This window comes from Varanus komodoensis, unplaced genomic scaffold, assembly GCF_004798865.1.
Source record: "Varanus komodoensis strain SLA01 unplaced genomic scaffold, ASM479886v1 scaffold45, whole genome shotgun sequence".
Classification (NCBI taxonomy): Eukaryota; Metazoa; Chordata; class Lepidosauria; order Squamata; family Varanidae; genus Varanus; species Varanus komodoensis.
In genome coordinates, this window is record NW_025336011.1 from 6,049,551 (window position 1) to 6,063,040 (window position 13,490).

Consider the following 13,490-nt stretch of genomic DNA (forward strand, 5'->3'; position numbering starts at 1 on the left):
GATGCGGAATTAAATATTCCCTGCACAGAGGTTTCTAACCAGCCAGCAGGACAGTCACTTTCTATTCACAAGGCACTACAGTTATATGGGATGGTTTGTCCTGGTAACTATAGAAAGGTGTTCAACTTGAGCTACATGGAATTGGTAGCAGGTTGAATTTGCGAAGAGGTGGAAGCACTTTTCAAGCAAAGTGCAACAATTCTGCCATTATGTCAACACAAAATATAAGTTTGCTTTTTTGTTGGGGCTAGGCTGTTTAATGCCTTAGCCATGCACTTGAAGGCAGATCTTAAAGAAAAAGGAGACAAAACTCCTACCCCAGAATACAAATGGCAGGAACCCCTTCTTGAAGAGCCAAAAGCAATGAGGAAGGGGGATTATTGGAGTCTGATACAAGGACAGGAAATCCTGTTTGCTTTCTAAAGGTCTACAGTTTCTAATGAATGTCAAACAAGAAATCTAATTAAGTGGTGTGAATTATGCAGTATATCTGCATAAATGTATTTGATTTGTATACTTCTCAATTTGTGGAAAGAGTGGAATGGGGACTAGGAAAAGTGTTAGCATTAAAAGAACATTGGAGGAAAGATATTCTGGTTGTGCCATCTTAAAATCCTCAGCACTTGCCCATGTATGTTAGACAGATTGATCATAACTTGTCTGTATGGAGTGCTAGAAGGATACTTATGATGTTTTAATCTGAGAAAGACACTAATAATACTTCAAGAGATTTAAAAACATACACAGTGCCTGTGTACAGGCAGAAGATTTTTTTCTTCTAGCAAGCAACCTTGGAAATTATATTCATTAAATTGTTGCTGCCATTTTGCTGTCCAGCATGTCTGAACCAAACAGAAGTAGTGACAGCTTGAAAGCCAGCAATTTTATTTTTCACATAGGTAGCAAATTCAGTACAGCAGATATGAAAATGAATGACTAAATTCCTGGAATAAGTTTTAGTTTACCACTGAAAAAGCTGTCTAGCCACATTTTGCAAATAGCAACAGAATGGAAAGATTGTCAGGCTTAATCCTGGTAAATTTATGTAATTTGACAATCATTTCCAAGCTGTTGTCTTCTGGCGATTCATATAAGGATTTTAGGGAGAAATGAATTTAATTACTGTTGTTATTATTACAACTAATTTTTATATCACCCCATTCCCATAGGCTTTGGGCAATTTATACCAATCTAAAACCAAAAATTCAAATTTAGATTAATTGTATTTAATATGTTGCTCTTATCTGGGAAGGCCTGTCAGGAGAAATATGTCTTTAGCTCCCTTTTAAAGACAGCATTCTGGAATATTTGCTGCATCTCTCCCATTAGGCCATTTCACGGTTTGGGGAGATACCACAGAGAAAGTCCTCTGTGTAGTTGAACTTAATCTTGCAGAAGCAAACTTCAGGAGATTATTCCCAGAGGACTGCAGTGGCTGGAATGGAATATATATTTTGGCCTAGACTGATCTGCTTTTTTATTTAAAGATCCTCCCCTTTCCACCTAACTGCCTAAGATATTTTGAGCCACTGATGTAACATCCAATGAGTTTGCTTTAATTTCAAAATTACTTTTGCTATAGATGACATTTTAACATTTATTAATTAATGCCTTACCTTCCAAAATAACTTAGGTGGTATAGTTTAGGCTTGTATTCTTTCTCCTTTGCCAAAAAGCTTCCCAGTGATTTGGAAGGGAAATATTCCCAAATAAGTGTGCCCAGAATTAGAGGCTCAATTCAAATTAATTTTACCAGTCATACAAAAATCAGTGCAAACATTTCTGGATATAGTATTCATATAGAGTGCTTTTAAATGTCCATTTATACACCTTGACATGATTTCACCAATACCACAGCTTTTAAAAGCAGTACAGAATTAGTATTATAGTGACTTAGGCTGAGAAATAATGATTTGCTTAATGACCAAGGAAGGATTTGAATCGGGGGCTTCCCAGCCTCAGCCTTAGCAACTGTAATACATCAACTGGGAGTGTGAGGTAGCTTTGTTGTTTCCAGAGAGTGTGAATAGGTGAGAACTGCAGCAGCATTTCCTTAGTAAAAAGGATGGGAGAGCTGATCTCAGGGGAAAGGGAGAAATTCATATAAACAGGAAGTATGACAGTGTAGAACAAATGCAAGTTGTTACTGAAAATGTAGCAACTGCGGTTTCGGTTGTCATCCAACTTTCTAAACAAAATGCCTGATCCTTTCAGCTCTAACTCTACTGTAGCATCCCTGAACTGAGTACAACCAGACATAGTATTTTAATCTGATGTGCCTTCATGTCTATACAACAGTGGGAGATGCACAGTTTGTACTTTATTTTTAAAGAATGGAGGAGGGAGAAGAGCCTTGAGGCCAACATTGGTAGCTATCACCATTGTCCACCCACTTGCTTCACCCTTAAACAAGGGCTTGAGGATGAGCAGATATAATTCCTCTTCCTTTTGCAAGTTTTTCCACAAAAACAAGCTATTCTGTCACAGGTAAAGAAACCTCATGCGGAACATTCAAGGTCTCCATCTCACCACTCTCAATTTTTCCTCAGAGTACAGGAAATTGTACCCCCTCAGAAGCCAGAGTCCTCGGCTGTGAGGGACTGTAGTGTACAGGTTGCCAGGGACCGCAGCGCAAAGGTAGGCACCTCAGGCTTCATGATTAAGAAGAGCTGATAGCGTCTTCCATGGATAGCATAGGCCTTGTATGTGGTGTAGACCACATAGCAGTGCTGGGGAGAGTGGGAGAAGCCAGCCTGGAACACTTCCTGCAAAGGGGCTGAAGAAGGAAGGAGGAGGTCAGGATCCAACAAAGGCAAAGAGAAAGACTGTGGGTGGGTCTGCCCCCAAATACACTTCTAGCGTCAAGGAACGGCAGTTTCTGTTAATTGCATTTTTAAAAGTAGAAGTTAGGGTTAGAATTTTAAAAAACCAATCTGGAAAATGCTTGACTTCCTGTCCAGACTCTGTCACCAAAGAGTTCCCTCTAACAGAAGAACCTGATATTTGGTTGTGTAAAATAATCAGTGTACAAATAGTTAGCATAATTTTAGAAGTTACTGAGTAACAACTTTGATTTTCAGTACACCCAAAGATGGCCAAAAGGGGATACTATCAAGAACTTACCTGCACTGTCTTCTGGTTTCTCACAGGGGAAATATAAGGAGATAGCTAAAGCATAGAAGGAGCGAAGAGCACAGAGTCGATTCTTCAGGGGCATCTCAGATCCTGAAGATGAAACAAGGATGTTGTCCTGAGTAGCAGGCCACCCTTTATACACATCTCAGCATAAATGTGAATTGTATACAATTTTAAAACTCCATAGAATGGGGAAAGCTGGAAGTTCTGCTCCAACCCAAGTAGAAGGCACCAGGTTGTGGCAGATGGTAATGGAGCACTAAGAGGGGATAGGCTGTGTTCTCTCTCCTTTCCCCGTACATCAGGCTAGAACAATACCTTCAGTCCAGTTGCCATGAGGCTGCACTGTGAAGAGGCTTTTCCTCTGATCTTGGTTTATCAGCAACAGTCTGCAGGAGAGGAGAGTCTGAATAGCAGCTGTGTGAAGGGTATGTGCCCAGACTGGTAATACACTTTGAAAAGGAGGATGGGAAAGAGGTGAAACTAACAGGCCCTGGTACAAATCCTCAAAATTATTCCCCTGCAACCTGGCATCTGTGAGACTCACCCCAGGATTCCAGGAGCAAGAGAGATGTCAGGAGGTAGGCAGCGAGGAGAGGCTCTGGCACATGCCTTCAGGAGATCCAAGAGTGGTTGCCAAAATTTTGTCACTAGCTACAGAAAGAAAGAAAGCTAGCTAGCAAGCTTGGGGATGCCCAACTTCAGCTTTCTCAAGAGACAAACTGCGACTTTGCCAGCCACATACTCTAAACAAGGAACAGCATTTAAGCTGTTTTAGTCAGCCCTGGGTGTGGGTGGGTGGATGTGTCTGAGAGAGAGAGAGAGAGAGAGAGAAGGGCAAATATATTAATGCAATGAATTGCTTTTACCATCCTTCAGGGACTGCAAGGACACTGATGGTAAGCCATTTCACATCTAAATTTTGGTGTCTGTACACCCCTGCTTCTCACCTCATCAGCCAGGCACTGTAAGGAGGGATTAGGCCCACAGAGCAGCACCACTTCCAAACCAGGCACAAGCTGGAAGGTCAGATAGCGGTGAGGAACCTGTTGGGAGAAGGGATATGTAGTACAAAGACAAGAAGTGACTATTGCCCCTCCGCCTCTCCTCTCCTCTCACATCCATGAACCTGCTTACCGTGGGGCTGCCATGAGGAAGATAAACAGGGAGATCACGGGAGGTGTGGGGTGGAAGGGAGCGCACCAGCCATACCAGCAGCATGGCTTCTGGGGCTGCAAGTTGCCACCACTGCTCTGTTGCACACAGCACCTGACCACCCATGAGCAGGCTGCCAAACCGGGACTCGGCTGCTAAGGCAAAGGCTTCCAGGCATTCCTGAGTCAGGGAAGACAGAGTCACAGAAAAGAGTCGTTCATGTGTGCACATGAAGAACAGATACAAGACATTGATACTGAAATCCCCATGGGTGACAGAAGAAAACAAACAAACAAAACCATACATACCACAAATGCTCTAGACTGGCGAATAGTTAATCATCTTTGCATTCTTTGTTAACTTCTCAATCAGTGAAAACATTTACAGTACATATGCTCATCTCACCTTTGGGATCATTAAAGACATTGCGTTTCCATGGTTTTCCTGAATGCCTCATGTCTACCACAAAGAGGATAACTATTTCTGTAGTTGAAGAGAACCATGGCCAGTGAGGCAACTCAAGGAATTGTGGTAAAATAAAGTAGGGGATAATTTGGGGAAACTTCCAGACTTCTGCTGTGCCAGATCACCAGAGCTGAAACAACATGTCACACCAGCAATTATGTTTGCATATGAATAGTATGTGGGGGAGGGGGCAGTTGTTATTGTGAGCTGGGGCTGTATGAGGTTACACAAACTGGATGCAGCAAGGGCTTTAGGATTGTCACTAGCAAAGGATAAATGAAGAAAGTCCTTTCACTCTCCCATCTTTTTTCCTTCCTATAGTTCCCCCTTTCCCTTCATCCTGCTCACCTGATCCCTTGCCTCACAGTCCCCCTTCCCCACCAATTCCATTTTTCATTCTGCCTTTCTCCTTTAGTTTGGAGAGGGAAAGAAATGCCTATTGGCAATGGCTAACTGCATTTCCAGCTATCCAGGAAACCTGGACAGTTTGGCAGGCAAGTGATTCTTCTCTACAAAACAGAGTTGATGGGTGAGAAGCAGGGGTGGGGAGGGGGGAATCAGATTTTGTAGTCTGAGTGACAGATGCACTCTTCAACACAATCCAAACTCTAAAGGGAGGGTACTTATTTATTTATTTAGAATATTTATATGCCGCCCTTTCGTAAAAACCTCAGGATGGCTTACATAAATAAATAAGAATAATAATATAAAACATAATACAAATCAATTCCAGATCTACCCTGGCTGCAGATTAAAACATATATAGCTAATATTAAAAGTTATTAAAATATTGTTGGAATAAAAAGGTCTTAGCCTGGCGCTGAAAAACAAATAACGACGGCACCAGGCAGACCTCTCTGGGGAGCGCATTCCAATCCATTGGAATTGGATTCCAAACCCACCACTGATAGAGGCAAAGTCATAGAAAATCTATTTACTTCTCCTCAGGCAGGTAGCTTAAGGTATTTGTGCTTTTACTCTGCTCACAGTTGCAAGGATTATTTCTAAATAGGATAAAAGTCCTTATGTAACCCTTGCTGTGCTGCAGTTTTGTGCCAGCCACCTGACCTGTAATTTTTCTATAAGGATAGGAACCTTTCACCTTTCATTGGGTTTGCAGCCCTCCATGTCCACAGCCAGATACTGAAGCACCAGCACCAGCAGTGAAAGAACTTAACTAAACAGCACAAGCAAGAACCAAAATACAGCCACCTCCAAGAGCTTACTATCTAATTGTCAATAGTGAGGCGGGGGAATGAGGTGACAAGGAAGCAAAAGTAATTACTATGTTTTTGTTTGTAAGAAAGGCACTCATAGGAATACTGTCCCTGAGTTTGCCCCACAAGGGATTTGCATAATTGGACAAGCCCAATTCTGGACAGAGAGACTGGCCTCATTTACATGACGGGACAGCTAACTGGTGTAATTTACTTGCAAGGACTACCAAATCCTACTGAGTACGATTTAGCATTCCATTGTTTGCATTACGCAAACCCAGGGCTCAGGGTTGTTTGAGAGCGTAACACGATGACCTGCACGGGCAAATTAAGCCATGTTGGACTGTCATGTGTGAACAGTTTCAATGAGCATGTCAGGATCTGCTGAAGGGAAGAGAATATACTAGCCTCACCTGCAATATTGCCCTGGAGGGCATGATGGCACATTCCACACACTGGGTCAGATCAGCACTGCATCTGCTTGGCTCCAGAAAACTGTCAATCAGTTTGAAACATGCCTAGAGAGCAAGAAACTTCATATTTAAGCAACCACAATAAAAACCTACTCCAAAACATGTAGACTAAATAATAATAGCCATTTAAGAACATTCTAGGAATTCACTGTCTATTTCTCACCACTAATGGTATCTAAATGCTTGAAATGCCTCTTCTAAATTACTGGCAGATCTTTAAGCTAAAATATTCTGGTATTTGGGGGGGGGGGTTGGTCCTTCATTTATTTATTTGGGTTTTTATAACCCATTCATTAGCCTAGGGCTCTCAGAACAATTATACAATAAGACCCTCATAAAATGGTGTAACAGCAATCAATTTAAAAACAGCAATAACAATTTAAAATAACACCATGACACCAATAATAAAAATGTCTATATATGATCAATATAAATGATAATAAAAAACCAAAATAATAAATACCAACAATAAACAACAATCCACATGTACCAGCATCAATACAATAAAAGCCAATACAAAACCAAATACTCATCAGCAATTAAAATGGCAAGAGAATAGAAACATTTTAACCTGGCGCCAAAAGTTGGTGCCAGCCATATACCACTGGGGAGCTGATTCCATAAGCAGGGCACCGCAGCTGAGAAGGACCTTCCCCTTGTGGCCACCTTCTTTATTTCTTTTAAAGGTGGCTCTTGGAGAAGGACCTCCCTAGATGACCTTAGGACCCAGGTAGGTGTAAATGGGAGGACACATTCCTTTAGATGTCCAGATCCTAAGCCGTTTCTGGCTTTTCATGTCAGTGGGAGTACCGTGAGGTTGGCCCAGCCTTCAACTGGAGGTCAATGTAGAGAGAGCCTTTGGCTATGGGCTGGCATACAAATGCAATAAATAAATGCAGTGGAAAGAGTACAGGCTAATATGTTCATACCTACCCATCCCTGTCAACAGACAGGCTGCCTGTTTCGTACTGAAGTTTCCAGACCATTTTCAAGGCACCCCCATGTAACGAACATTATTGTAGTCTAGATGGGAGGTTACCAGAACGTAGATTACCATTGCTAAGTTCTGCCTGCCCAGATAGGGGTGGAGTTGGTAGACCAACCAAAGTTGTTGGAAGGTCACAGATGCCACCTGGAACTCCAGGGACAACTCTGGATCCAGAAGCACCCCTAAACTCCACACTGTCCTTTTGGGAGAGTGCAACCCCATTCAGGACAGAGCGGATATTCCCCTGGACTAAGGCTCCCCCTACCAATAACACCTCCATCTCGTCTGGATTAAACTTCCATTTATTAGCCCTCATTCAGTCCAGTTCAGGGCTGTTGCTGCTTCATCTGGATTAAAAGTAAATCTGGATAACCTCTTCCAGTAGTTTCCTGTTGATATTCAACAGCATCAGGAATAGGATGGAACCTTGTAGCATTCCATGGTGTAATTGCCATGGAGCTGAGGTATCCCCCAGTGACAACATCCGAAATCAGCCAGTCAAGTAGGAATGGAATCACTGCAGAGCAGTGGCTCTGACTCCCAACCCAACCAGCCTATTCAGAAAGACACCATGGTTGATGGTATTGAAGCTGCTGAGAGGTCCAGGAGAAGCAACAGCAATTCACTCCCTCTGTCTTCTCCCAGCACAGGTCATCCCACAGGGTGCCCAAGGAAGTTTCAGTCCCAAATCCAGGCCTGAAGCTGGACTGAAATGGATCCAGACGATCCATTTCCTCCAAGACTGCCTGGAGTTGCTCAGTCACCACCTGCTTCTGTGCCTTGCCCAAAAAAGGGAAAGTTAGCCACAGGACTATAGTTAACATTTTCTGGGTCCAGATTCCCCTTCATGAGGGGTCTGATTAATGCCTCCTTTAACAGACACAAGACCAGTCCCTTCCTCAGAGAGGCAGTCACAATTGCCTGAACCCTGAAGTGCATTCTCTCCTTGGCCTCTACGAGCAACCATGAAGGGCAAAGGTCAAGAACACAGGTAATAGGTTGTACTTGTCCAAGCATCTTGTCTTCATCATTAGTCTTCAATAATTGAAATTTATCCAATAAAATTGGACCAGACAATGCTCTGGATGCGTCTAGTAAAGAGACTACATCAAATGTGGAGTACAATTCATGCCGGATCCAAGCAACTTTATCCTCAAAATGCTGTGCAAATTCATCATAGCAAATTTCCTGTGGCCTTGGCCTGAATGCAGCTCCTAATACCTTCTGTGAAATGAAATTCTGTCCTCGGGCTGAAAAGAGTTGTGCTCTGCTATACTAATAAATATAATCTAGCATGTCTCCAGAAGGCACGCTAAGCACAGGCTAAAGGAAAGGGATTCCAAAGCCAAAATAGATTTCAAGGATGCTTCTTTACCATTAAGATTTAATACAAAGACAGCAGCAGTCACAAGCCCTCTCAACTGACCCAAAAACTGCAACAGAAAAGAGCAGAAGACACAATCTCTAAGATAGGGTAGTAACTTGTGAGCTTCCAGATGCTTCTGAACTGCTCAAGAATATGACAACATCCTTTAGTCCCAGTTTCACTGTAAAATCTATCTATAGCCCATATTCCTGTCTCCAGTTTTTGTCAGTTAAGATCTACGCTTCTCTCTGCAGCTCTCTGGAAGCCCGAGTCAGGTGTTACCTTCAAGTCCTTTTTGAGACGTTCTATGTTGCGTGCATTTACTAATTCTTCCAGACCCAATATCAGCACCTGCAGTAAAACATAACATCTTCTTAAACCAGAGAGAAACCCTGCACTTATTTCCTTTGAGAAGGAAGACTACCATAAAGAAGCACATATGCCAGTTCATGCAAAAGCTAAAAGCTAGACCCAGTGAGGTATAGTTGAGGATGTGAAGGTTGGGACCACTGGGTAATTTAGGAAACAAATTCTTAGGTTCTCTTGGTATCATATACCAAGCTCATCCCCTCAGATAAATTTATCTGGTACTGATGCACACTTTTCCATGTTCACAGTTGCACATGCTTCTGATGCAGTCTAGAATCTATACTCCATCCATAAACATCCCTTGAAAGGGTACCCCACCAAACCATCTACCCACTTTTTTTGCCATTCTAGGTATGATTAAGGTGTTCTCTGGGGTAAGCAATATACACTAAGCAAATGAATATGAGACATTCAGCAACGAAGATGCTAGAAAATGAGTTATTGGAAAGTAGAGTTGTATATATAACTTATGATTTATATGACTTAATCCCATGCTCCCCAAAACAAAACCACCCAGCTAAAACAGCTCTTCCTTGGGATCATTTATTATCCCAGTGGATGAGGAGAGCCTCTCACTTTCAGATTAAGCTTGAAATGTCATTCCATCAATTTCTTGACTTCTCACCATGGCACTGAAGACATTCTCAAGAAGTCTTCCAAGGCTGAAATCACTGGCACCTTCTTCTGAAGATAGCACAATGAGGGTGATGCTGGAAACAGCAAACATAAAATTTAAAAACTGGTGTGTGTGTGCCTGCATGTGTGTGTGACACACACACTCACACTGAGATTAGATCCATTAACATCTTTGCAATGGGCAGATATAGAACAATCTGTTCCATGTTCAGCAGCTTTGATAGAGAAGGCTGCACAGGGTTTATGAAACACTGGGCAGCTATATGCTATGGTGTATTCATCAAATAATTGTGATTCTCTCTTCTAAGTACATAAAAATTCTTGGGAGAAAGGACAAAAGGTACTTCTTTTGCCATACAGAACCCCCAAGGAAGGGGTTCTCTGTGGCAAAAGACATGCAGGGAAAGAGGTACTAATAACAGGTAGGGTTAAGTGTCTACAACAAAAGACCTCCTCTCCCCACCTTGCAAGTCAACTCTGCCAAATGGACATGTGATAGTCCAAGATGTATTCCATCAAATGAAATTGTGATGACACTAGCACCATCCCATTATGCAATGCCCAGAATTCCATGTCTAGCAGGCAGTCCACAAAAGCTGCTGAATCCTGAAGATGGAGTAAATTTAACAAATTCACAAAAGCTTACTTAATTCCTAAATATTTTCCATACTTGTGATTTGGGGAGGGAGTGCATTGGGATACAATACATTACAAACTGGGGTCTATGAAAAGCAACCAAGATATGTGCTAAATAAAGGTATCCTCCACCCTTATTAGTAGCTAGCAGTTTGGGGTTTCTCAATTTTTTGTACACATTCATGGATGTGACACAATTGCTGTTCTGTCAAGCATGGAAACACATACAACTACTGATGCTGAATTATAACAATCAAGATACTGAGGCCTCCTCATTATGGTGAGAAAATACTGTCAGCATGTAATATACACAGCTGAAGACACTGAGCAGTTGCTAACAACATGGCAATTCTTGAGGCACAGATTGGCCTGTTTCTCTGCTTACCTGTTGTGAAACACTTTCCAGACCACACGAATATTCTCTGTGCAGGCAGCTGTCAGCAGGACATCTAGGTTGGAGCCAAACATATGAACTCCATTCAAGGAGCCAATCACAGAGAAGGGCAGCTGGAAGAGAAGACATGGCATATGGGGGAGAGAATATATAAAACTGCTATATACAGAGTCAAATCACTGGCCCAGATACTCAGACTGCCAGCAGCTTTCTAAGATCCTTAGTGCAATTTTCCCCCACACTTGCAAAAAGAGATCTTATGACAGGAGATGTCAAAGACTATGGCTGCAGTTCTCTGCACACAAGCCATGTACTCAAACATTGTCAAGACATGGGGCATCTTACATAAATTTGCAACACTTCTAATATACAAAGTGTTTAACAACCATTATCTTTTTCACTTTCATAACAAACTATGAAGTAGGTTATTAATACTAACACAAGCAGTTCCTGGAGCAACTACATATTTAGAACAGGAAAGTTCTCGGTTCTAGTTAGCTATTCTACATTCTTCATAACCCATCCCTTTTCTTTTCCAGCTGACTCTCAGCATTTTGTGGTTAAGCATGTCTAGTTTTATTGAACCTGGTTCATATGTAATATCAATCCATGGTTTATTTAAAACTTGGGGTTTTTTGTCCTACCCAGAGATTTGTCTGGCAGACCAAACAAACCATCGTTTATATTTCCCGTCCCAGGACTGCTTCTTTCCCTTCTCCTTCACATGCACACTCCCTGTATACCAACTACAGCACAGGCATTTAAAAAGGTGCTGAAACCCTCCATGAATAATACACAACTCTGTGTTCATATGTAATGACAACTTATATGTTAACCAACCCACTGTTCACAATTGAACAACAAACCATCACTTCTCCTCATTGATTGTTTGTGGTTAATAATCAACATAGTTAATTCATAGTATCAGTTTTATACAACCCCACAATTCAACAAACCATGGTTAATTAAACTGTTCATTGTTTTATGTTTTGTTCTCAATTTTTTAAAGTTAAAAATACATTTGCAAACTTTGGGTTCAGAGCATTCCTGTCTTATTTAGAAAATGTTTGTCTCAATTTTTGATCAAATGATGCTTAAGGTAACTTACAATACATTGTGATCATATACAGACATTTAAACAAACTCCAAACCTAGATAATCTGGCAGCCTTTAGCCTACTGGCTGATGGCAAACTATGCTTCCTCTCACTTTCCAAGTCTCAGGCAACAGTCAGCTGAAGCCAAATGTTCTTTTTGGCTGGGAAGGGAGAAGCAAATTTCCTACACCTACTTCTCTGCTAGATGGAGGTTGCTCCTCCATCCTTGCCATGTTGGTCTCCTGGTCAATGGCAGCAGAGTGATCTTGCTTTCAAATGTGTGATCCCAGGACATCTTTTATCTTTCTTGTTTCTCTGTGACCCTATTTTAATTCAGTTTCAGTCCATACTCACCATTTGTTTGCTATTGGGCAGAATAATCCTTTCCAAGACTCAATCCTATGCACATTATGTTGAAACTAAGTCTCATTGTACAAGTGTGACTTACTTCTGAAGAAACGTATTATGCTGACTTATACTGAATCAAATCCTTTATTGTGCTCAACACTGTCTGACAGTCGTTCTCCAAAGTATGAGGCAAAGACATGTCTTTCTCAGATCACCAGTTGAGATTAGGTGGAGGTTCCAAGAATGGAACCTGGATCGTTCTGCAAAGCATGTACACTACCACTGAACTATGGGTGTTTCTGACAGATATATAATGCTTTTCAGTCACATGACTGTTTTACTTGCTCCAGTACTGTTTATTCTGTCATTTTTCCAATCAGGCACCTTCCAAGTGTGTTGGACTACAGCTCCCACCCTTCATAGCCAGCATGGCCACTGGTGGAAATTTTGGGAGTTGTAGTCCAAAGCAATGGGATGGTGCACTGGGTGAGCAAAGCTGCAGAAAATACATCTTTCTCATTTGCAGACAAGTATGTACCGTACCATATCAATGAAGGAGAGTGAAAAGGGAAAACCCTTTTATTATTGCCCAGTGCATTTCAGAAATATGTTTTCCTTTGTTTGGGGCCACTTTTCTTCTGTTAGATGTATTTAAAAATCCTTTTACCTTTTATTCTTTAATTGTTTCATCTTTCTTAAATGTTCCTTCCTCTCTTATTTTGTAACTGTTGTTCCATATGGCCACACACAGGCTCGGGTTGCCTGTCAAGAAAGAACTCTTTGGGAATCCCTTATGCATATATAGCGGAATGGAGACGCTCCCACAGCCCTCACCTGCTGCTTGGCAGAGCCCCCCCGGCTCCTGCAATACAACGGCACTCCACTGCTGGCCGTGAGGCATAGCAAGGTCACCGAGCCCCCCGTTTCTTCCCACATCTTGGGACCCAGGATATCTCTCCCGTTCCGCAAGACAGATTAGCTTCCTCGCTGAGTCTCGTCCCCAGTCTTTCTACCCCGCACCCAACATTACTCCGTTCGCCCGGCTCCGCACCGCCATCTTGAAGAGTCCGGTGTATGCCGGGATACAGGTGCCGTCATTGCCATAGTAACGGACGCCCCTTCATGATTGGTTGTTTCCTTTCCCCCTTCCGTCCTGATTTGTTTTCTCCCAGACCGAGGAGGAAGAGGAATTCGAAAGCCTGTTAATCCAAA

The 13,490-nt window shown here is 42.1% G+C and overlaps 1 protein-coding gene across 2 annotated transcripts; it reads right to left on the reverse strand.

Moving 5' to 3' along the window:
* Positions 1-861: 861 nt before the first annotated feature.
* Positions 862-13,461, reverse strand: FUZ (fuzzy planar cell polarity protein). Of its 2 annotated transcripts, none has more exons than XM_044444475.1 (11): positions 13,113-13,461; positions 10,826-10,947; positions 9,794-9,878; positions 9,082-9,150; positions 6,386-6,490; positions 4,273-4,470; positions 4,086-4,181; positions 3,683-3,789; positions 3,454-3,524; positions 3,124-3,225; positions 862-2,776 (listed from the first exon to the last, which is right to left on the reverse strand). In XM_044444475.1, the coding sequence occupies exons 1-11, from the start codon at positions 13,212-13,214 to the stop codon at positions 2,571-2,573; spliced, it is 1,263 nt and encodes a 420-aa protein (XP_044300410.1). In that variant the 5' UTR covers positions 13,215-13,461; the 3' UTR covers positions 862-2,570. The 2 variants fall into 2 exon arrangements, with proteins under 2 accessions (XP_044300410.1, XP_044300411.1); XM_044444476.1 differs by having other exon boundaries at positions 13,330-13,460.
* Positions 13,462-13,490: the final 29 nt, after the last annotated feature.